Genomic DNA, 24,644 nt, shown 5'->3' with positions numbered 1-24,644 from the left:
CAATACTGAAATAGTTGTCATTAATACTAACCTAAGGCGATTTTTTCCCCTCTGAGATGAAAGTAAGGTTTGAGTATCGAGTTTGAAAGTATAAATGAAGTATGATCTTGAGCGTATCTTTCACAGCCGTTGGTAGTGACTCTTATGTTGTATTTCGAAATTGTATTTTGTACACAGTGGTTTGTTTAAGATTAAATAAATACGTAGTGGTAGGAGAATTCGCTAATTGTTGGGGTGGTCGAGAGCATCTAAGTAATCATCACCTCTGGTAAAGCACGACTGAAGACACAGCTAGGCAGGCATAACCAGACTGAAGACACGTCCAGGCAGGCATAACCAGACTGAAGACACAGCCAGGCAGGCATAACCAGACTGAAGACACATCCAGGCAGGCATAACCAGACTGAAGACACAGCCAGGCAGGCATAACCAGACTGAAGACACAGCCAGGCAGGCATAACCAGACTGAAGACACATCCAGGCAGGCATAACCAGACTGAAGACACAGCTAGGCAGGCATAACCAGACTGAAGACACATCCAGGCAGGCATAACCAGACTGAAGACACAACCAGGCAGGCATAACCAGACTGAAGACACATCCAGGCAGGCATAACCAGACCGAAGACACAACCAGGCAGGTATAACCAGACTGATGCCTGCTTTAACAACAATCTTTTGGCATAACACATAAAAACAATCCATCTTAGTCTGAGCACTTCGATTACTTGTCCTCGTGATCTTTTTGAATGCCATCTGGCGTTGCGGAGACTTCGCCTCCAGTTTTTCTTTCCTCGTTGCAATAATTTGTTAGTAATTAATACAAATGCGAGAGAGAATATGATAAATTTCAACGCAAAGCTGACCTAGACTAATGCTATTCTAGTATCAATTTTGTTTTGGTGATTTTTCAGCTGAGTAAGCCGGTTAACACATAACGAAGAAAACTGGTTCACAGAAAAACTTTACTGAACTATTAATGTTACTTAAAAGTTTGAAGTCTCTTGAGGTTTCACATAGAATGAAGAGAAATATTTCGTAAAACCTTGGTAACTACGAGGAATAAACAACTTTGAAGCAAAATAAGTGCGCACAGGCTCTTATTAAGTGCGCAGGGATCAAATATTTTCAAAAATCAGAAAAACCGAATTTGGAAAAAGGTTTTGGTAAAAGGTTATTTTAAATCTCTAAATAAAAAAATTTGCAGCAACTGTAAAAACAATATTTCTGCTCTTGTTTTTGGATAATCAAAGCACCTTCACTAGAGGTACAAAATCATTATGGTGGGCACAAGCATGTTAAAATCGTAACACATTTATCACCTACTGATTCAATTGCAGGAGAATTTATAGAATAAGATAAGGAAGTATGTAAGCTTTAAATTGAATATCCAAACAACCTTTTGGCTAAACTGTCCCCTGTTCATTAAAGACATGTTTTTACATACAGTTTGACCTCAAATGCTGCCTCTCTGGCATTTAGTTATGCATTCTGCTCATCATCGTCTTGATCTGTAAATGGAAAATACGAATAGAAAATTAAATTAAAACAAAGACGTGCTTCGGGTCGTTACTTCGTATAAGCGCAACGCCATTTCCCTCGCGTTGGATGATCGACCATAAATCCGCGATTACACGTAGCAATTTTCTCTGCAACTTGCATCGCAAATGAGTTGCTACAAAAGTTGCAAGAGTGTTTACACGGTGCAACGGATACGCAATCGTTGCCAAAAGTAGAAACGAATTCCACTTTTCGCAACGATTGCTGCAACTTGTCTCGCAACATTTTTCAAAAATGGCGCTGTTGGTTACACGCTGCAATGCTCCATGCAACTTTATGCCGTTGCGAGAAAATTGCTCCGTGTAATCGCATCTTAAGGACGCATGTGCTGGAGGCTAAGTCATAGCAAGTGTTTACTTTTAGTTTTGAGCCGAAATACTTACGTAGAAGAAGTTAATAGTACAGCTTAACGAAACTTCTATGAGTACGTTATCAATCTTATTTTAAATTTTGCAAAGGCCAATTGTGGGTAAACATTAATGATCAAATATCAAGAAAATGAATTTCTTTTTTCTTTTTAAATTTCTGAAAGATACTCGGCGGGTTTGGAGGAAAGGGGAAGAGGGAAAAGAAAGACAAGTTTGGGTATTAGGATCGTTGTGTCTTGCTTCGTTCAGTTCCGTTCTCCCCTTTCCTTTGCATCTTTGCGGCTTTGCTTTCTATTTTTCCCTCTCCTTAACCCTTTAACCTTGATGCACTACGCACCTCAGGATATTTAGTTTTGTTTAATGTCACACATATCCTCACACTTGCCTGTCTGGGGATCGATGGATAAGCCTTGTATGTTTTCTGTTTGCATCCCTTGCACCCTAGATGCACTACGCACCTCAGGATATTTAGTTTTGTTTAATGTCACACATATCCTCACACTTGCCTGCCTGGGGATCGATGGATAAGCCTTGTATGTTTTCTGTTTGCATCCCTTGCACCCTAGATGCACTACGCACCTCAGGATATTTAGTTTTGTTCAATGTCACACATATCCTCACACTTGCCTGTCTGGGGATCGATGGATAAGCCTTGTATGTTTTCTGTTTGCATCCCTTGCACCCTAGATGCACTACGCACCTCAGGATATTTAGTTTTGTTTAATGTCACACATATCCTCACACTTGCCTGCCTGGGGATCGATGGATAAGCCTTGTATGTTTTCTGTTTTTACTCTTTGCCCTTGATGCACTACGCACCTCAGGATATTTAGTTTTGTTCAATGTCACACATATCCTCACACTTGCCTGTCTGGGGATCGATGGATAAGCCTTGTATGTTTTCTGTTTGCATCCCTTGCACCCTAGATGCACTACGCACCTCAGGATATTTAGTTTTGTTTAATGTCACACATATCCTCACACTTGCCTGCCTGGGGATCGATGGATAAGCCTTGTATGTTTTCTGTTTTCACTCTTTGCCCTTGATGCACTACGCACCTCAGGATATTTAGTTTTGTTTAATGTCACACATATCCTCACACTTGCCTGTCTGGGGATCGATGGATAAGCCTTGTATGTTTTCTGTTTTCACCCTTTGCCCTTGATACACTACGCACCTCAGGATATTTAGTTTTGTTCAATGTCACACATATCCTCACACTTGCCTGTCTGAGGATCGATGGATAAGCCTTGTATGTTTTCTGTTTGCATCCCTTGCACCCTTGATGCACTACGCACCTCAGGATATTTAGTTTTGTTTAATGTCACACATATCCTCACACTTGCCTGTCTGGGGATCGATGGATAAGCCTTGTATGTTTTCTGTTTTCACTCTTTGCCCTTGATGCACTATGCACCTCAGGATATTTAGTTTTGTTTAATGTCACACATATCCTCACACTTGCCTGTCTGGGGATCGATGGATAAGCCTTGTATGTTTTCTGTTTTCACTCTTTGCCCTTGATGCACTATGCACCTCAGGATATTTAGTTTTGTTTAATGTCACACATATCCTCATACTTGCCTGTCTGGGGATCGATGGATAAGCCTTGTATGTTTTCTGTTTTCACTCTTTGTCCTTGATGCACTACGCACCTCAGGATATTTAGTTTTGTTTAATGTCACACATATCCTCACACTTGCCTGTCTGGGGATCGATGGATAAGCCTTGTATGTTTTCTGTTTTCACTCTTTGCCCTTGATGCACTATGCACCTCAGGATATTTAGTTTTGTTTAATGTCTCACATATCCTCATACTTGCCTCTCTGAGGATCGATGGATAAGCCTTGTATGTTTTCTGTTTGCATCCCCCTTCTTCGGCCATGAGAGTCTACTAAAACTGCAACCTCGGGTACCTCAACCTATAAATACAAATATACATATATACTTTTAAAATGGTTATCAAGAGCCAAAAGGAGATGACCGTGACAAGAAAGGTCATTCCAAGATCCAAGAATAGCTGGAAAAACTGATGTTTCTCAGTCATTCCACAGCTCGATATTCGTGTTAACATGTATGCCCATAATTTCCTTTGGATCTTGGAATGATCTATTTTCTATCTATCTACTTTCGACAACTTTAATGAATCTGGCCTAGTATCACATGAATTCATACAATTTGTCGTTGCGACGATGTGATTGTGAACTGATCAAGGCCTTTCAATGGCATTACATGGGCATGTGTCCTTCGAAGCTTCTTGTACCGACAATGTCATGGAAACACTTTGATTGACAACCATCAAAACCTACTTTGTTGTGACGACGATTCCGCGATCGTTATTAAGGATAAATTAAGATCGAGCGCAAGTCGACATTATACCGGGCACGTTATTAAGAATGAATGTATAAGATCGAGCGCAAGTCGACATTATACCGGGCACGTTATTAAGAATAAATTAAGGTGGGGCGCAAGTGCGCCTTATACCTCTTGTGTATCCTGAGTGTCTTCCTCGGCACTCTGAGTTTGAAGTTTCGTTTGTGAGCGCTTACTGAAAGACAGAACACGGTCCAATAATCCACGTAAACCTCCAGTCTCAACGGTTAGAGTATCCATTGTTGGTTTGTCTGATGAACAAAAAATAATAATATCGAGTACATATCGAGAGTATGAGAACAAAATAAATTAACGGGGCATTTGTTTACATCAATTTTATCAAACCCTGAAGTAACACGTGCACAGATCTAAGTCTAGACACGGCTACCTCACAGATCAAAACTTGAAATAACATCTGGGCTGATATGATTCTCTTTTTCTCGTTGCAGTAAGTCAAGGACGATGTTAGCATTTGGAGTTCCAAAGCCCATGCGCATTCCCCTTTTTCATCCCCCAGAGGAAACCCGTGCGCCTTTTTACATAGCGTTGCTACAGTGCTAAGAGAATAAGGCAATAAAAAATGCTTTCTGGCAAAATACAAAAGCAACTACTCTACTAGCCTCCTGCGCAACCATTTTCAAGGTAGTCACGCAAGGGAAAGATTGTTGCGTGACGACCGTAAAAAGAAACTGCGTAAGATACATCAACAGCATTTCTACCTGTTTTTTCAGTCTGGTTTTCAGTATCTACGCTGTCTTCCTGTACATCTCCCTAATAAATCAATCTCACTGTCTCTTTCGTCTATACAAACAACTCACAAACTTACTAGAGTACAAACACTAAAAGCGTGTAACACTTTGCAATATTTAGTAGTAAATAGTGCTAATTAAACAATAGAAAACAATAGGATTAGCATAATTTAGCAGTATTTAGTGGTATTTATGTTGCACACTTTTAGTGTTTGTACAATTGTTTTATTTGTTTCTCAAATAAAATATTTTGAAACAAAAATGAACAGAAAAGATTGAATATTGGTAATCGTTGTCTAAATTTCCAATTTGCATTACATTGCTTAACCAGTATAATGTAGGATGGGGTTGGTCTGGGCAATTCTTTTTAAAATGCAAGTTGATGTTTTCATGGCTGCCTATCGAAAAAAAATGTGAATTAAAAAAAGGAGGAACCTTCCTTGACGTTCAAAACCCTACGATAAACCCAAAATACTAATGATGACCCTCCCCTCTGAAGACCCCACCATCTTGCAGTCCGACAATAAGAAGACAGCACAGTATGAAGAGGGTCCTGAAGGGGTAAAACGGGGGCTGGGATTTGTCTATTTTGCCCTGGGACAAATGGGCTTTAGGTTATTAGAAATGGGGGAAAAAAGGAATGTGAAAATGTTTTTAAAGAAAAACGTTTGGGAATTGGGCACTGGGAATTGGGATTTGTAAAACCATTTGGATGGGAAATGGGATTAGGAAAATGGGAAATGGGATTATTGTAAAGCACTTAGGGCAAATAGTGAAATAAAAAAATAAAGGTTTATATTAGCACACCCCTTCAGGACACACTATGAAGAACAATAGTTAGCTACAAAATTGCTATTTCTGAGCAAAATGCAAAATAGTTCAATGTCTATTGTTACATCAGTGGTATTTTCTTAACTTTTAATGCCCCATGAGCCCCGGCATCAATCATTGTATATGCTATTACTCTTATGTTTTTGAATAAATAAATCAGTTCAAATTAGTACAAATTACCCACAAGTTAGTACGTACTTTTTATCATTGATATTTGAGATTCAACATACCTCACTAGCAAGGTCAGTATCTGATGGTACAACACTTGGCCGTACATTGCGTCGCTGCATTACACCTAAAACAAAACATATTCATGATGACTGGGGCGCATATTTATGGGCCTTATAATGTTATGCAAACACATTTTCTTATCAAATGAACTACATTTATTTATAATTATTACAAACTTCTGATACTAGTAACTATAACATTTGAGAATTAATTTTCATTTCCTTCTCGAACAACCCATAATTCAAAATGTTACAAAATCACATCATAAATTTTTTTCATCCTAAACTTTTTTATCTAGAAACTGTCAAAAATTGTACACCATTCAAGCAATCAAGTCAAGACAGACAAGTTTACCAAAGCACATAAGGGACTGGTCATTATTTGGAGAGTGTTGGGGAGTGAGCTGGTGAGTATGCCATGTTCTATTTTTCCTAACCCAACTCTGATTGGACCCTAATTTTTTTTAAAGGTTTTTAAAAGGCATGATTACATAAAGAAATTTTCTCTGCAAATTGTCATGCAACAGCAATGTGACAAAATTCAGTCACAAGAGTGTTTACATGGTTCAACAGAGACTCAATTGCTGCCAAAACTAAAAACGAATTTTACTTTTTGCAACGATTGCTGCAACTTGTCTCGCCATTGCGAGACAAGTTGCAAAGAAAATTGCTCTGTGTAATTGTGCCTTTACACTGAGATTCCAAAAATGGTATTAGTAAAATTCCACAATTCCTGTTTCAAATTACCTGGTGCTCCAGCTAGGAATGCCATGTTAGCCGTCTTTGCTAGAGCTCCTGACAAACCTACAGTTGTTTCTGCACCAATGTTGGACCTTTCTTCACTGGAATCAGAGTCGCTTTCCTGTTCGAAAATCTGATTCAATGTACTGTGTTTTGTTTCCTGTAAGATAAATTCAAACACAAAGTTTTAGGAATACATGTTTTAAAAATAATATAATTTATATTAGATATAACTGCTTTCAAAAAAGGTTGGTGAAGTTTTAGATGCATGCTGCTTATTGCATGCTGCATGTTGCTTGCCAAGCTTGAAATGTATTATATTCATATGTAAATAATGTCAGCACATTCACAGAAGAGAATATGACGAAAAAATGTGCAGAGAAAATATGGAAGAATTCCATACCATTGTGACCTTTTGCTGATTGGATTTGCATTGTCCATTGTGCATTTTGGCCTTGGTATACAACATGCATCAAAACCTTCACCAACCTCTTTTGAAATAGCTGTATAATAATGGGGAGGCACGGATCATACATAAGACAAATCAACCCCTACAAAATTCAACAGAACAGTTATAAATTGCTATTGATGCAGTGGGTTTTTGTTGTTGATACAATACTTCACCTTTTCTGACATCATCTTCTTGAGGTAGCTGATTCTTTTTACTCTGTTGCTCAGTAAAGAGTATTCTGCACAATTTTGTTTCAGTCTGGAAAAAAAATTAGATTAGTCTTTGAATCTTTCTAAGCAACGGTCAACAGTCAACAGGTATTTTTTGGGTGTGATAAGCTTGTTCATGACCCAATATGCATCCTAATTACAGTAGTGTAAGGCCTCATTTGAAATCAACTAAAAGATGCAGCAGTAGATCTTTGCTGTCCATCTAAGTATTTAGGAATTTCACAGGATAATCACACCAAAATTTCTTACTTTCTATTACATGCTATACCATCCTCGGGAGCCCAAGGGTAAGATTCTACCGCTTCTTTCTCGCTCCCAGAAAAATTGCCCATGGGCATGAAGTCTGTTAGAGCTTGATCCAGAAGTCCGAATCAATCTCTTTCCTGATTGGTCGACCTGCTGGGGTCGACCAATAAGCATCAAGTATATGTAAACAAGCATGTGATGGAATTATTTCAAATTTTGATGCCTGGAACAAGCTATAACAGACTTTTTACACAGGGGTATTTTTTCAGGGAGTGAGAAACTAGCAACAGAACTTTACCCCCGAGTTTCTGAGGATGACACTGTACAAGATTTTGGTGGGACAATCCCTTGCATACCCTCAGTTTTTCATGATTATGCTGATTTAAGCTGTCTTAGGGCTTTAGGATGCCCTCCAGCATGCCATAGATGGATAAAATGTCTAAAATAATTGTTGAGTTTTGGAAAAACTTTTTATTCAAAAATCAATGTTTATGGAAACCACACCTATGTAATAAATGTATGGTAAAGAATGCAAAATATGGTTTTGCCACCATTCTTTGCAGTTCAACAATTAGCTGCAGAAAATAAACAAAAAGCCCAAAATATTTATGAGTTAGGGAAAAAAATTAAAACTTATAAAAGATGGTCATTATATACTTATTGGATTCATCCAAGCCCATTATTGCAGAACAATTTAAATCAAGAATTCCATATTGGGCGACACTGCAGGTCAAATCCTGATCATCATGTTCATTTACCTGGTCATCTTTTGGTTCAATGTGTGACGTGTCTTGAAAATATCTTGAGGGAAAACTCTCATTCCTAAAAATGATGTAAGAGAATGGAAATAAATTAAAATATTGAATATATTTCATAAAATCCAAGTAAAGAAAATCTATGCAAAACAGTCCCCTGCAATGGAAAGAAACCTAAAACAGTGAAAACAAGTGAGGAAAAGAAGAGGAATATGCTAAGACAGGTTCCTTTGAGAGAAAAAAAGAATGCTTCCCAGGCTTATTATTAAAAGATGGTTAATTCATAAAATAATAATAAATAGTTTACCATAGGTTGGACTGATGTCAGGTTCCAAATCCAAGACTTTGGTGGCAAATGGAATGAATTTTGGATGCGTTACTTTTCTGGGTATGCATGACACTCTGTAATATAAATATATAACTAAGTTATACAATGGTTTTGAGTGGTATAACATAGAAAATCCCACATGATTTTACATACAAGTGAATAGAGGCTTTGCACCATCATGTGATAACTGCCATGACAGGAGGCAGGAACAATTGAATCTGGTCTAATCTAATTTACATGAGAAAGATTTTTCATTTTCCCAGGGGAAAACGACTCTCTTGTTGTGCCTCCTGTCATGGCTGTCATCTTGTGATAGTGCAAAGCCTCTATACAGTAGATAAATAAATATATAGTTGTATAAATATGGTATACCCTGAGAAAGCCAAATAAATTGAACTTGGTGATCAACTTATGTCAGAACTAGAAAGAGCACCTTTACTTTAATAATACCTAATAAGATTCATTACATTAGGCATTATGTTGTCCAAGAAAACTTAAATTGGAAATTGACAAATTTACAGATGTTTACAAGATACAAAAAAGGAGTAGCATATATGTTTAGAGCAAAGGCAGTTGCTGTACTACTGAGATAGTGAGTATTTGGCTAATCTGCGGCTTGAAACACACCAAACACACCCAAATGAGCCAGACAGGTGGTGATTTTTTGAGGTTATCCACCTGATCTGAGAAAAAATGTTAGCCAATCTGAATTGAGAAAATTGCAAAACTCTTGAAATAACGGATTTCCAGGCCACCAAATGAAAAAATAACTCTGCTAATGTGCACTTTATAACAGTGACAGGATATATTCATAAGTTATATATTTTTATTGCAATGGTGGGCATGTTTTTATTTTTTGCTGATCAAATTTCGCAGGGACCTCAGTTTTGCAGTGATGTCATTTTCGCACCAATATTTCAGATCAGCTGGATATCTCAATAATACTGCAAGTGCTAATAGTGGTGGAATAATTACTCACCCTAAAACATTCAGTGTGGTATCTGGTGGCTCTAGTCTAGGAAATGCACTTTGATTAACCATTTCTTTTGGTGAGTGAATATTCTCTATCTGTGTGGATATTCATGACAAATCCTGCTTCAATTAAGTGCACTTTTTATTTAAGCTTTATTTTGATTAAGCTTAACAAACTTTGAGGGCTAATAGATTACTAAAGGTATCAACATATCATATGTTCACCTGACTTGATAATCCATATCCAAAAGTTCCATAGACAAAAGCAAATTCTATGCTTATATCACCAGCATACTGCAATGGAACAATAACAACACTAAGATGACCACACCCATCCAATATGTACATAGATCCTACATGGTTATAACACCAGCATACTGTCAATGGAACAATAACAACACTAAGATGACCACACCCATCCAATATGTGCATAGGTCCTACATGGTCATATCACCTCCATACTATCAATGGAACAATAAAGACACTTAGATGACCACACCCATCCAATATGTGCATAGATCCTACATGGTTATATCACCTCCATACTGTCAATGGAACAATAACAACACTAAGATGACCACACCCATCCAATATGTACATAGATCATAAATGGTTATATCACCAGAATACTGTCTATGGAACAATAACACCACTTAGATGACCACACCCATCCAATATTTGCATAGATCATACATGGTTATATCACCTCCATACTGTCAATGGATCAATAACAACACTAAGATGACCACACCCATCCAGTATGTGCATAGATCCTACATGGTTATATCACCTCCATAATGCATACTGTCAATGGAACAATAACAACACTAAGATGACCACATCCATCCAATATGTGCATAGGTCCTACATGGTCATATCACCTCCATACTATCAATGGAACAATAAAGACACTTAGATGACCACACCCATCCAATATGTACATAGACCATAAATGGTTATATCACCTCCATACTATCAATGGAACAATAAAGACACTTAGATGACCATATCCATCCAATATGTGCATAGATCATACATGGTTATATCACCAGCATACTGTCAATGGATCATTAACAACACTAAGATGACCACACCCATCCAATATGTGCATAAATCCTACATGGTTATATCACCTCCATACTATCAATGAAACAATAAAGACACTTAGATGACCACACCCATCCAATATGTACATAAATCCTACATGGTTATATTACCTCCATACTATCAATGAAACAATAAAGACACTTAGATGACCACACCCATCCAATATGTGCATAGATCATACATGGTTATATCACCAGCATACTGCAATTGAATGATAACAACACTAAGATGACCACACCCATCCAATATGTACATAGATCCTACATGGTTATATCACCTCCATACTGTCAATGGAACATTAGCAACACTAAGATGACCATATCCATCCAAAATGTGCATAGATCCTACATGGTTATATCACCTCCATACTATCAATGAAACAATAAAGACACTTAGATGACCACACCCATCCAATATGTACATAAATCCTACATGGTTATATTACCTCCATACTATCAATGAAACAATAAAGACACTTAGATGACCACACCCATCCAATATGTGCATAGATCATACATGGTTATATCACCAGCATACTGCAATTGAATGATAACAACACTAAGATGACCACACCCATCCAATATGTGCATAGATCCTACATGGTTATATCACCTCCATACTGTCAATGGAACATTAGCAACACTAAGATGACCATATCCATCCAAAATGTGCATAGATCCTACATGGTTATATCACCTCCATACTATCAATGAAACAATAAAGACACTTAGATGACCACACCCATCCAATATGTGCATAGATCCTACATGGTTATATCACCTCCATACTATCAATGGAACAATAAAGACACTAAGATGACCACACCCATCCAATATGTACATAGATCATACATTGTTATTTATCACCAGCTTACTGTCAATGAAACAATACCAACACTAAGATGACCACACCCATCCAATGGACGCACAAATGAAAAGAGTTACATTGACATACCTTTTAAAACTCCAAGGAAGAAGCTAAAAACAAAAAAAAGACTCTGCAACCTACCCTCTTTTTCTTGTTTTGCAATTCAAAAGTATCTATTGACCATAGTTTCTAGAATGTAAAAAATCAGTGTTAAGGTTACTGTTATCTATAACTGTTTACTCCTTTAATTCCTTTCTTTCTCGGCATTCATTGTAATTTTTAGAATGCATTACCTATAGTTACATTAGAGTTAAATAATTTTATGTCAAATACTTGGTACCCCTTACATAAATTCCGGTTTCAAATTGTCCATTCATCAGTGGTCACATTTATGTGTGAATTACTTAAAATTATGGGGGGGGGGGGGGGGGAACACTCTAAACCATTTGTGTAAATTATCTTATGTATACAAATAATAACTAATAAATAATGGGATTTAACAGTGGAGTCCAGTGGAGTGGCTCAGTAGTTCTTCCAATAGATTCCAATTGGAATTTAAACATTGATTTTAAGGAGGGAGGAAAACCGGAGAACCCGGAGAAAAACCCTTGAAGCACAAGAGAGAACCAACAAACAACTCTACACACATGACATAAAGCACTGACTGACACCCGGGTCTCATTGGTGAGAGGCGAGCGCTCTCACTGCTTCGTCACCCATGTTTCCTTTACAATGTACGATGTACTGGTATTGATTTTAAAGATTATGTTTTTCTGTTTATTGAGGAGGCACACTCTAAGACATACCTTCACCATCTTGTGCAAGTGAAAATCAATTTTTCCCAACACTCTGTATTTAGGTCTGACCTGTTGTTTATCAAACCCTATAACAGCTATACAGACGTTGTTCAGTCCACTGCTTATTTTGTTAGACACCTATAGGACAGATTTTCACTTATATTAGTAATCTACTTATAATCATCACTTCTTTTCTTAAATAATATTGCCAAACCCTTCATAATAGAATCTAGACTACAGGGCTCAGAGGAAAAATGCTAGTGTGTTCAAAAGAATAATGTTATTGCTTCGCTTCTTCCGTTGGTTCTCTGGTAGCAGGAGCTAGATAAAATGGTCAATGCATCCTAAACACATACATAGTATGTGTAGTCGTGCTTTTATACCACCCTCTGTCATGATGTCCAGCAGGGTTTCATGCAAAATTGTATGCACAAGTATTCAGGACAAGATTTAAAAAAAAAAATATGCACACACATACACTAGTGACTTTTCTCTGAGCCAGTCAAAATTTGTACATATTTAATGAACCCTGGGGTGACGTCACAGTCAATTACGTATTGAAAGTTTATTCAACTATTCACTTTATGTAGAATCAATACTGAAAGTATTGTATCAGGGGTTAGGTGCACTTTAACAATAAAACCCACAATCCGAATAGTCTTTAAGTCAATAAACCATGAGGTCAAAGGCCAAATGGGCTATTAACTCGTAGATCATGAGGGTGAGAGCTACCTACCAATTGGTCAAAAGAATGGATACAAAAAAAATTGAAATTAGGTTACACTGTTTTAGTTGTCAAAACCGCACTTTTTGCTACTAGACTGTTCTATCACTACTAGACCACTAGTAGCTAGCTCAGCCACTCTGCAAACACTTCTCTTGTCTTCACCCAGCTCGCACATGCTTTACGAGTCTGCACAAAGCACGCTCACACCCTATATTTCTTTTAGCTAAGAACAATGTCTCATCCTTATCCAAATTTTGACTTAATCACTAGAATTAAATGTGTCATTTACTTACAGGAATAGAAAAGTTCTTGATTTCATCCCAAATGACTTTTCCTTTTTTGTAACAAGACTTGACAGATGTAATTTTAGAGGAGACTCCAACAGAGATATTTACATACAGTCCATAATGATCTGGAATTATCTGCTTGTCCAGGTAGAGATTTGAACACCCAAACACCTGTATTGCTAATAATCCAGTCTATAATAAATAATAATCGAGGAGAATTTGCTTTACTGAGTATGAAACATCCAGTTGTCTCCATTTTTTTTTTTCGTCCTCATATTTACAATCAATTTTAAAATTATTGACATGAGTAAAAATCTTTCTAATTTTGGGTTACTCTTCCTCTCGTAATAAAAAAGAGCATTTCTTGTCATGTTTTTGTATTTCATGAGAAACCCAAATCTTTACTCACTGGTACAGATGCCTTTTCGTTTAACAGCAAGTCTTCTTCTTCGTCTTTCTTCACGTCTTCTCCACCTGACAGAAATCACGATATGCAATTATCATCAAAGAACAGAGTGTTCACACGTAATCTTTATAACAGAAGTAATCATAAACTATTTAGAAATACCTTGAATGACTGAAGTAAAGTCAGCGAGCATCTTTTAGTCCAAAAGAAAAGCTCAAACCATTAAAATTTTGCTGTAATTACTTCAAACTTGCCGCGATGTTGTTCCTGGCCTGACCGACCTGGCCTTGTACATGTGCAGTCGGAAAGCAGTCGGAAAGCAGTCGGAAAGAAATTGATTGTCACTTGCAAAAACACGATTAACAACATCGAGCACTTCAGAACGGTTAGCGAAAAAAAACATTTAAACATATTTCTAAACGAATTTATGTCGCTTCTTTGTGAAAAAAGTATATTGATGTCGTCAGACGCCACGAGCCTTTGGGGTCACGTTAGTTGTTGTCAGTGTATTTTTAGATACCCCTAGATACCCTACGAGCAGAGTCTCCTTTTACTTAGTGACGTCTGTAATGCAACGCTGTTTTCTCCGGTTACGAAACCGCATCTGTACAGTTTTACTAATCGACTGTCATTCCACTTCACTGCTAATCAAGAGATACAAAAGCAGTACATTTTTATTAAAATAAAACACATTAAAAAAGGTGTGCCCTTTTGAATAAATTTGATGTGAGGAAAAAATTGTTCGCAAGTTCTGAAAGAAAATTACACATAAAATGTTCCAAAGTACCCGCTAAGTCCAAATAGTAGCGTCCTTTGCAGACGTTATTTGTGTCGGTCTCTTATGACGTCTGCAAAGGAGGCCACCCAAATAGCGGTACATGACAAAGATTAGGTGTTTAAATAAGCTTCAGCATACCAGCACATTGGGAAACCTAGTGCACGCTCCAAGAGCGTCTCGTAGCATTTTTTTGCAAAATTTCGGAATAGAATCACTAGTTATTTATAATAAAATAAAAATCATAGAATAAATGCTGCAAATTCGGCGTAAAAAAACTATTAGATTCCGTACGATCCATCCAAACGAAGTTCAGTCCAGTCCATCTTTGTACGGTTCCTGATTTTCCAAAACTAAAAAACACTCGGGCATTGAGATGAGGAAAACAAGTTTTAGAAGTTGGGCGTGTTTTTGCTGTACATAAAGACTATCCATGGCCTTTCAACAGGTGAAAATTCAAAACTAGGAGCGGGTATTTTGTGGATGGGGAATCAGATAACTCTGAAATGGCCGGTTTTGTTGAACATTCATATGAAGTACTATTTGTTGCAGAAAAGGACATCGAACAAGTAAGCACAGGCTTGCAATAGCATGACAACAGATATTCACGTAAAAACATTTCTAATTGAAGGATGGTAATCATTGGGGGGGAAGGGGGGTTCAACGTTATTTTCAACGTAACAGAGGGGGGTAAGATCTAAAAATTTTGTTTTTAAGGGGAGTACTGCCTAATCTTTTGCTTGATATATCTCATTTTTCAAGCCCCCCTCCTGATAATTATTGCACAGTCCCTTAGGTGTTAAATAAGCTTCAGCATACCAGCACATTGGGCAACCCAGTGCATGCTCCAAGAGCGTCTTGTTTTCCTTAACGATGTCACTGAAAAATCATTGCATTTCAGGTGGAGTTCAGTAGCACATGGATAGAATGTAGAGGTTCATGTTCTTCTGAAGCCGGTGAGAACCCGGTGCCGAGGATCAGGCTGGGTCGAAACGTCTGTATTCAATCTTTTTTAGTTATTTCAATAAAATAAACGATAGAAGAGTGCACACAATAGCCTTGCAACAAAACGTGATCATATACGAAGCCCCATTTCCAGTTTCGTTTCAGGCTCGAAAACAATAAAAACGACATAACTACTAAATATAAACAAATCTAAAAAGTTTATTACTACATTTTGGAAGCGATAAAAAGAAAATATCGGCTGTAATCTAGATCACCTCTGTCTTTCTGCAGATTTGTTTGCTATTTCTCAGCAGAAAAATATTGTCACAAATGAAAATGTATTATAGCTCTATTTGACCACTTCAATGAATATTTTTTTCCCCACTTTTCTCTTCTCCCAGTTTGAGTATCTTAAAGATTCCTTTATTCCGGTTTCAGAAGCATTCTCACTCTAAGCGAGAGAGGCTCTGGAACCCAGAATGATAATTTATAGGGTAAAGATAATAAGGATATTTTAGAAGGAAGCAACAGCGGGAGTAAAGGTCGAAATTCCATTGAATCTTTTTCCAAAATAACGAAGAATGAGAAGGAAAAGAGGTTACATCCTTAGCCGGTGTGGTACAACAATTACTAATATGATTGCAAATACATTATGTAAAAAAAATACAACTATATATAAACTAATTCAGCTGAGTAGATTGCATGCACCGAATTATAGTATCATAAAAACAAGAATGGATGGAATGGAATAAATCGTGATACTTGAATACGGAAGCCATTTGAGAGTCAGCATGCATTATGTACTTTGCCTAGTTCCACTAATTTCAAATCAAATCTACTGTTTTCGAGTTTAGCGTTTTATCATTAGCAATGGTATCTCCAGCCTACAAAATATATCTAAAATCAAATAACAGTGCTAACTGAAAATACATATTCAAAAATGTTTGAGGAAGGAAAATTTCGTCAAAAACACTATTCTTGGCAAGTTTGACTTTATAAACACTAAGTAAAACTATAAAACTATATTTTCTATGGTTCGTATCTTGTTATGTACATCTTTCAAAATATCTGTCGTCCTTCTCCTCGGCGCCTTCAGTTTCAACTGCGTCATCATCGTGTTCATCAGGACGTGTATATACGAAGGGGTTTTCCTCAAACTGTTCGTATTCTTCGTCTGTGATGTGAAGTCCATCATTTACGAAGGCGCAGAATCTTTGTTAAATGATGAGAAAGATTACATTATAACAACCTCTAGCAATTTATTATGAAGTGCAGATGATAAATGTTGTTTTGGCTGTCGTTTTCTTTTGCTGTCATTTGTTTGTTGGTTGCCGTTGAAAGTTGTGTTTTTCAAAGGAGAGGTCAAGGAGCAACACGCAGCCACGGAAGTTCAGATGATAAATGTTGTTTTGGTTGTCGTTTTCTTTTGCTGTCATTTGTTTGTTGGTTGTTGTTGTGTTTTTCAAAGGAGAGGGCAAGGAGCAACAGCCAGCCACGGACTGGCAAAGGAAACAATTCAAAAAAAATTCCACAGGACAGCGGTCCACCTCAGCAACTGCTGGGTGCAGCTATTGTGCTAAACTAATTTCAGTGTGAACATCGGTAACGTTGTTAGCAACAGCGTGATCTTGTTAACCGATGAAATACGCCTATTTCGAGTACCGCAAATATTGGAGTAACATTGGTTAAGGTGCAGAAATACGGGCAACCAAATGGAGCAACTTCTCGCGCAAAGTAGAAACTCTCTCTGCGACAATGAAAACGTGTTGTGCGCGAAGAAAATTTGCTTCTAGAAGTTGCGCGATGTTTTGCTCGAATTACCGTACTTTGTTGCAGTAAAAGTTATGCAAAGCATGTCGTTGGAAACTCCGTCGCCAGCAACTAAGTCCTGAAATAGGAGTTTCCCGTCATCCAGGGCGTGAGGATCAGGCCCGGGTGTGGAGGGAGAGGGGGCGGGGTTAACAGTAAACGACACTAACCTCTTTGGGTTCCGTACTCTGCTTATTACTTTCCAAGCATCACATTCTGGACTATTACAATATTCTCTTAGCTCATCCAAAGCCCGGCGTGTCTCAACTACACCTTGGCTATCAAATTCTTCTCTTGTCAGTAATCGCTGCGATGGGGGAAAGAAATAGTACCAAACTTTATAAGAAATCCTGAAAGAAAGAAAGAAAACAGCTTTTAGAATACAGCCTTTTGCGAGGTGGAACAAAATACCAAAAAACGCGTAACTTTTTAAGTTTTAATTCAGATAAATTATCTTGAGGCTAGTAAAGATTTATAGCGCGTTTGGAAGGAATTTGCAATACACCTCTTTAGCTTGGCCGTAATATTTTCCCATTTCACACCACGTGTCATTCTCTTGAGATTAAGATTTTTTGTTTGAGTTTTATCCATATTCATGTGTCTTTTCATGCGCAATCGTTAAACAGAGAAATGATACTCTAGGGAAAGAGAATATGAAGTACTTATCTTGTCTAGGGTAGGACACATGGTCTGGAGTGGTCTGCTTATTGAAAATGTTTGACAAGCTTGGCAAATTTATAGGACTAAAATAAAATAAAAAGTTTGAAATATTTTGATCCGGACACTTACCAGCTCTTGGGTAAAATAACAAGTAGTTTTTCAATGACATTGTGACCTGAGGTCTTAATGCTGTAGCATACGATCACTATGACAACCACTACTAAAGACAAAGATTCAGGCTGGATGCCCTTGTAAATGAAGTATGAAGCAATCAAACGGATGGTCCAGCGAATCAGATCGATGCCACGTTGGTTAGTGACAGGACCATTGTAGTAACACAAGCAGAAACTAATGATACCTTTAAAAACAAAAAAGAATGCATGAATGCATGTTTACTATAAGGCAACTATTGGAATAGTTGAACATGTAAGTGGCTATCAATTGCATTGTCTATCAGGAGTAATGTTCAGGGAGATAGGAGTACTGTGGAGGGAAGGGGTATGTGTGTGGTGTGGGGGCTGAATATGACTTGAGGGATTTTCTCCAGGTTCTCCTGATTACTCCCTCTACAGTGCTAAGTGCTAAATTCAATTAGATCTAAGAGTTAGCCATGCCCTGACGTTGATCACTGAGCCCAGATATAATTTCAAGATTTGATCAATGAGTTAGCCCCCACTGAAACCGCCACCCGGTTGGCTCAGTTGGTTGAGCGCCGGACTGTTGTGCAGGAGGTCGTGAGTTCGAGCCCTGGTGACCAGACCTTACACTCAGGGTCTTAAAATAACTGAGGAGAAAGTGCTGCCTTTGTAATAACACCTATAAAAATCATAATCATTATCCAGGGCGCTAATTAGGTAATTAGGTACCTAATGAGCGCCCTGTCATTATCATTATCATTAGCCATGCCCTGACTTTGATCACCCCAGATATTGTTTCAAGATTCAATCTACAGGTTGGCCATGCCCTGACCTTGATCACCCCAGATATTGTTTCAGGATTCAATCTACAGGTTAGCCATGCCCTGACTTTGATCAGCCCAGATGTTTTTTCAGGTTTGATAAGGTTCGAAGGTTTAATTGTAAAGTAAGTAAATACCTGCAACAGTAAAGTATCCTATAACGATTGGGTTTCTATCAAGAACAAGGTCAACAAGGTTGTTCCAAGTCCATTGTAACAGATAGAGAGAAACACTCCAACCACCAGCTAAAAGGGCATAAGCTCCACCTTTCTGTGGAAAAAAAAAACAAAAAAAACATTATTAAGCATAAAGTATGTATACTTGGGAAGAAAATTATTAATGATTAAGTTAGTAATAATTAAGTAATTTATTTATTCACGTAAGACACACAGGAGCTTACAGTAAAGTCTCGTTAGAACGAGCATGTGATTATGATCCTGTATGATGTATAAAGATCCCTTTCTTTGTATAGACCTTAATCCAAAATGGCACAGGACCGGTTAAAAAAACAAGGCATTCAGGGCCAAATTCAAAGTATCTTCTTATAATTTGATGCCACAAAATTGTTGTGTTTCTGAATGTAAGAATGAAAGTTAAGACAGAACAAGTGTATACTTGTACTTTGCATTGACACCATATTATTTCTTTGCATTTTCTGCTGTATGCCTCGTTTTCATGTAACACACTCAGCTGTGTGCCATTTTGGACTTGATTAGGTGCATACCTAAGGTGCTTAAATTTATGAAAAGCGGTTAATCTAGGGAAGGGGTAGCGACTCCCTTTTTCAAAGTGGTAAGGGTGATTGTGCTAATACCCCTTAATCAGTGAGTGGACAACATCTTTCTTTTGTTCTTTTATGTTTGTCCAATAAAGAAAATGAATAACAACTGAACCTAATAGGTACAGAGTCATGTTACATAACTGACTTTTGAGTCGGAACCCAAAAAGGTTCAAACAGGAAATATTTTAAACCCTACTGCCAAATGCTCCTACCATTTGGACAAAGGGAGTCTCCTCCTGGGTGGTAAGTATGAATGTGGGCACTGAGGGTGTCCAACGCCTTCCCATGACACCCTCAGTGGTTCTTTTATGTCCCTCCAATGACAAAAACATGACCACAATTCAATGGGTCATCATTTATAGATGTAATTACAAAGACAGCATTTTCTCTTCAGTAATATAAGACCCTTTAGGAGTGTTTGTCCAGCTAGGGAATTGAACTCTTGACCTACTGGAAACAGTCCGAAGCTCAACAAACAACTCACCCAAATAGGCATCAGTTTAAAAGGATATTTTAAATTTGATATAATTGGCCAGGAAGACAATCTTGATGACTTACTGAAGGCAATAGTCGATGGAGAAGAAAGACAGCAAGTAAAAGAGAAACTCCGACACCAAGAACAATCCCAGAACTATAATAGAATGTTGCACTCCTGACAGACAAAAATCATCACCATCAAATTTACTTGTATTAACTGAAAATAAACTTCAAAATAAAATATGCAAGATAAAGACAGAGAAAACAGCAGAGAACTTCAAACTATCAAATCTTTTTTCCCCCAATCAATCTATTATGTGTCATCAACACCATAAAAGTGAGATATAAGTGGGCTTATAACTGAAAGCATACACTGTATTTGCGATAGCAGACCAATGGGCTTATAACCAGGATTTTGCAGCATTTATTCCAGAATCTGTGAATTTAAGTTACCTGTGATGTCATACCTGCTAAGCCTGTTAGCTTCTAGAAACAATATTAGCCCTACTATGAAAGACAGTGGAAGATGCCAATTGACAGCTGTTAAAATAAAGGAAAATATCTGGAAGTCATAAATAATTTGATTTATAAATAATTTAATTTATGTACAAGAATGCCATTTAATTTGCTAATTAATTATACAGCTTCTCATTAATCCCATATAGGTAACTGTCCAATTATTTTCTTAATTGGACAGGTCTTGTTGATATGGGATTAATATTAGGCAGCTATATAATTAATAGGTAATGGGATTTCATGCTCTCAAATCAAGAAATAATTAGACTTGAAAAATTCCTCTGACTGCCAAATTGGACTCAGCCTACGGCCTCATCCAATTTTGTCAGTCCTCAGAATTTTCCTCATCCAATTATTTCTTAATTGGACAGCATGGAGTCCTATTACATAATACTAATTGAGTTGCAACATTACAGCTTACAAAATCCCAAGATCCCAGAAGTGAGTTGTGAGTGGATCACTACTACTGCTTAACTCTGCACCCTTGGTTTCCCAGAAGAAAAAAACAAGAATGTGAAACTTACTTTGAAATGTTAGCTCTACGTTTATGCTGTTTGTTTCGTATTCTTTTCTTGATGAGATATCAAAACAGGTGTCTCCAAATGGGGATAAATACAAATAATTGCTAGTGATGGCATCAGGATCTGCAAACCAAGCCAAGATACGCTTTGCAAATGTCTGACTTCTGACCTCATTCAGGGTTTTACAGCTACAAGACCAGAAAAATACACAATTAACAATATTTTGAAAAGAAGTTGAAAAAACTAATTTAAGTAAAGCTGGTTACATTGTAAAGAATTCAGTGGGAACCTGTGGCATTAACTAAATTCCAAAGGTAATAGACCACTTTACCTTAAGCGTAATGTTTCCCATTTCAGACCATGTGTCATTCCCTTGAGAATAAGATTCTTTGTTTGGGTTGTATCCATTGTCATGCATTTTCTCATGTGCAACCATTAAACAAAGAAACGATACTCTAGGGAATGACAAGCAGTCTGAAATGGGAAAACATTATGCCCAAGAAAAGGAGGTCTATTCACTTTGGCAGTCTAGAGATGTTGTGCTATTACCTCTTTAAAACTTCATGAATAATTAATGACCTTAGAACAATACAAAATCACTACTGTCAAGGCATCTTTAAACCCTGATACAGAATTCATCCTGATTTGCAAAAGGTTAACTTTGAAATATCTCGGCCAAGTTACATTTATTGTTAAAATTTTTACTCTAAAAAAGAAGCATTAATCTAGACATTAATATGCAAATGAGCGTGAGATCTGTATGAGGTTTGAAACAGCTTGTTTGCGGCTCGCTGTTTTAAATCCTCATACAGATCTCCTGCTTATATTGTATATATTACACAGAGAAGGAAGGATATATGCATCTCACTTTATCATTTACTTGTACAGTATCTTCATTTTTAAACATGGTGATTTGTTCAGTTGCATAAAGCTAAGAATGGGCCTCTTAAAAATTAAAACCTTTGTTTAACCACCATAAATGTATTCTCAAGCTCTTGAATCTACACAAAAAAATCTACAAAGCTTTTCCCTGTTGTATCACAGTGTGGGACAATCACAACAGAGCTAGGCTCCAAACTAAGTCAAAGCCCAAAGATCGAATTAGAATTGCAATTGAATTGAATGCAAGACTACACATGGGAAAATCTGTTTTTTCAGTCAATATGGCTGACACGTGGAAATTAGACCCATTTAGGTGTAAGGTCAAAACAGTGGTCCAAAATATCTGCTTTTATTAATTCAGGTTGTAGGTAGCTCTACTGGTAAATACACCCTTCCTTCTGAGAGATCTGTTGAAATACATTGTACTTGATATAGGAATGTTTGTAGTGACTATTTCTATACATAAAAACATTGCTTAGCAAATATTCAAACAGGCAGTGATTTGACTTTTAGTTTTGAGTTTTCACTTCCAGGAATGGTTGGTACCAGATAATACCACTCATTACCCCTCTAAATTAGGTCCAGTAAGATGAACGATTGCTAATTGGTCTTATCCTAGTATACTCAGATGCTGTATCTCCTATTTTTCCCAGTGTTTGTAGCTTCCTATAGATTACCACTACCCTGGGTTCCAGGGGCTCTCTTACTCCAATCCTGCTTGGTTTTAGGTTTTATCATGGTTGTTGTTCATACAGTAGTCCTTTGGAGATTGTTTCAAAATTCATTGTTGAGAAAGTTAATGAAATCTTGACTGAGATGCATTGGAGTGAGGGAACAGGCCTGTCCCTAGGACTTGAAAGGGGATGTTCATTTTTCTACCAATCTTAATAAATTATGCCATTCCATGAAAAACTTAATACATGTATTTTGTACTCAGCTACGAATTGGGGTGGAGAGGGGGTTCGTTCAAGCCATCGAACCCTCCCTAGCGACAGGTCTGGAGAAACTCTGGAAACAAGAGTAGATCACCATTAGTTTGCTGAAAAATCAGACATCTACCTATCAGCTTGAAACAACCGATAGCCCTCAATGTCAAATTTAAGATCAACCCTTATGCTGCTCCATATGTGAAGTGGATGTATGTGGGAATATCCTTTGATACAGTAAGGAGGTTGATTTCTGAAATGATGACGACCAATATACAGCAGATCCTTCATCCTAACATCTGAAGAATCAAGGACAAAAATATATTTATTTGCTTTTGTTTCTAATGATTTTCAAAAAATTTATGTTAAACTTTAATCTGACAGAGCTATAATATGTCATAATGTAATATCAATAGATGACTTCAGCATAAACTTCGGTATAGGGGTTTTCTTCCACATATATTTTTCTCTTTCAACATGTCAAAATATGGCATTGATCATGTACTAGAAACCCCTCCATACCAAGAAAATACCACGTCCCAAAAGAGGATGTTAAATTCTTTTACATTACCAATATCATATCAACCTTAATTTATCATATGGAATGTTTATGCCATTTAAGGTGGGAATGATGCAGCCCTCTCCTCCCCCCCCCCCCCCCCCCCCCATTCCCCACTGCTCCCCCCATCCCCCTAATTGACAGCTAGGACGTTCTCCCGAGGATATATTTTCTCAATAATTTTTTCATATTGACAAATGTATTTTTGGCTGTTTTTAGGATTTTAGTATCATTCAACGTTCAGGAAAACTCTAAAACCAAAATCAGATAAGACCCAGGATTACTAATATGTAATAAGAGGAAGACTTAAGACCTACAGACAAGAGATAAACCAGACAATAATATAATGGTGGGACAACATGTCAGGTACAGGTAAAACTGTACACGTGTAAAATTTCTCTTCGATTGCTATTTTTTATGTGTCAACATAGTTTCTTAAAGCATTGATTAAGATACTTACCTGTACAACTGCTAGAAGCCGCCCGCGAACCGTGTAAAATGAATCCTGAGAGGAAAAGTAAAACAGACAAAGAAAAGGCTTTTCTTTCTTCCGCCATTTTTTTAAACTGTGTAGTTTCACAGAGAAACCGCTGAACCATCACACCACAGGCAACCCACAATAACCAGGTTAACATAAACAACGGATCGTGGTATTCGTTTTCACTATAGCTCTGCATATTCTTCTGACACCATTGATGGGTTGCAAGCATTCCCAAGAGAGTTTAAAGACAAAACCATGGCGGCTATTGTGGTGTCGTTAACAGTGGATGCTAATGAGAAATCTTTTGTTAAATGGCACCAACATGGCGC

The 24,644-nt window shown here is 37.4% G+C and overlaps 2 protein-coding genes across 2 annotated transcripts; both read right to left on the bottom strand.

Annotated features, from left to right (window-relative positions):
• Nucleotides 1–3,769: 3,769 nt before the first annotated feature.
• Nucleotides 3,770–14,245, bottom strand: LOC116308849 (cation channel sperm-associated targeting subunit tau-like). The gene is made up of 14 exons (XM_031719355.2): nt 14,188–14,245; nt 14,029–14,093; nt 13,626–13,811; nt 12,615–12,743; nt 11,950–11,997; nt 10,060–10,128; nt 9,842–9,930; nt 8,842–8,936; nt 8,538–8,601; nt 7,477–7,561; nt 6,859–7,012; nt 6,112–6,176; nt 4,413–4,552; nt 3,770–3,850 (listed from the first exon to the last, which is right to left on the bottom strand). Exons 1-13 carry the CDS (start codon nt 14,216–14,218, stop codon nt 4,529–4,531), a joined length of 1,104 nt encoding a protein of 367 aa, XP_031575215.2. The 5' UTR covers nt 14,219–14,245; the 3' UTR covers nt 3,770–3,850; nt 4,413–4,528.
• A 1,699-nt stretch (nt 14,246–15,944) lies between these two features.
• On the bottom strand, nt 15,945–24,391 carry LOC116308850 (nuclear envelope integral membrane protein 1). Its single transcript, XM_031719356.2, has 9 exons — nt 24,295–24,391; nt 23,409–23,574; nt 21,471–21,655; nt 20,898–20,970; nt 20,512–20,605; nt 19,310–19,442; nt 18,344–18,572; nt 17,725–17,904; nt 15,945–16,957 (listed from the first exon to the last, which is right to left on the bottom strand). The coding sequence occupies exons 1-9, from the start codon at nt 24,389–24,391 to the stop codon at nt 16,792–16,794; spliced, it is 1,323 nt and encodes a 440-aa protein (XP_031575216.1). The 3' UTR covers nt 15,945–16,791.
• Between the last annotated feature and the right edge of the window lie 253 nt (nt 24,392–24,644).

Source organism: Actinia tenebrosa, unplaced genomic scaffold, assembly GCF_029948245.1.
Source record: "Actinia tenebrosa isolate PJP-AT-01 unplaced genomic scaffold, QUT_ActTen_1.0 PGA_scaffold4__44_contigs__length_22323623, whole genome shotgun sequence".
Taxonomy (NCBI): domain Eukaryota; kingdom Metazoa; phylum Cnidaria; class Anthozoa; order Actiniaria; family Actiniidae; genus Actinia; species Actinia tenebrosa.
The sequence above is the reverse complement of the archived record's forward strand: the minus strand, read 5'-3'. Positions and strand labels throughout refer to the sequence as shown.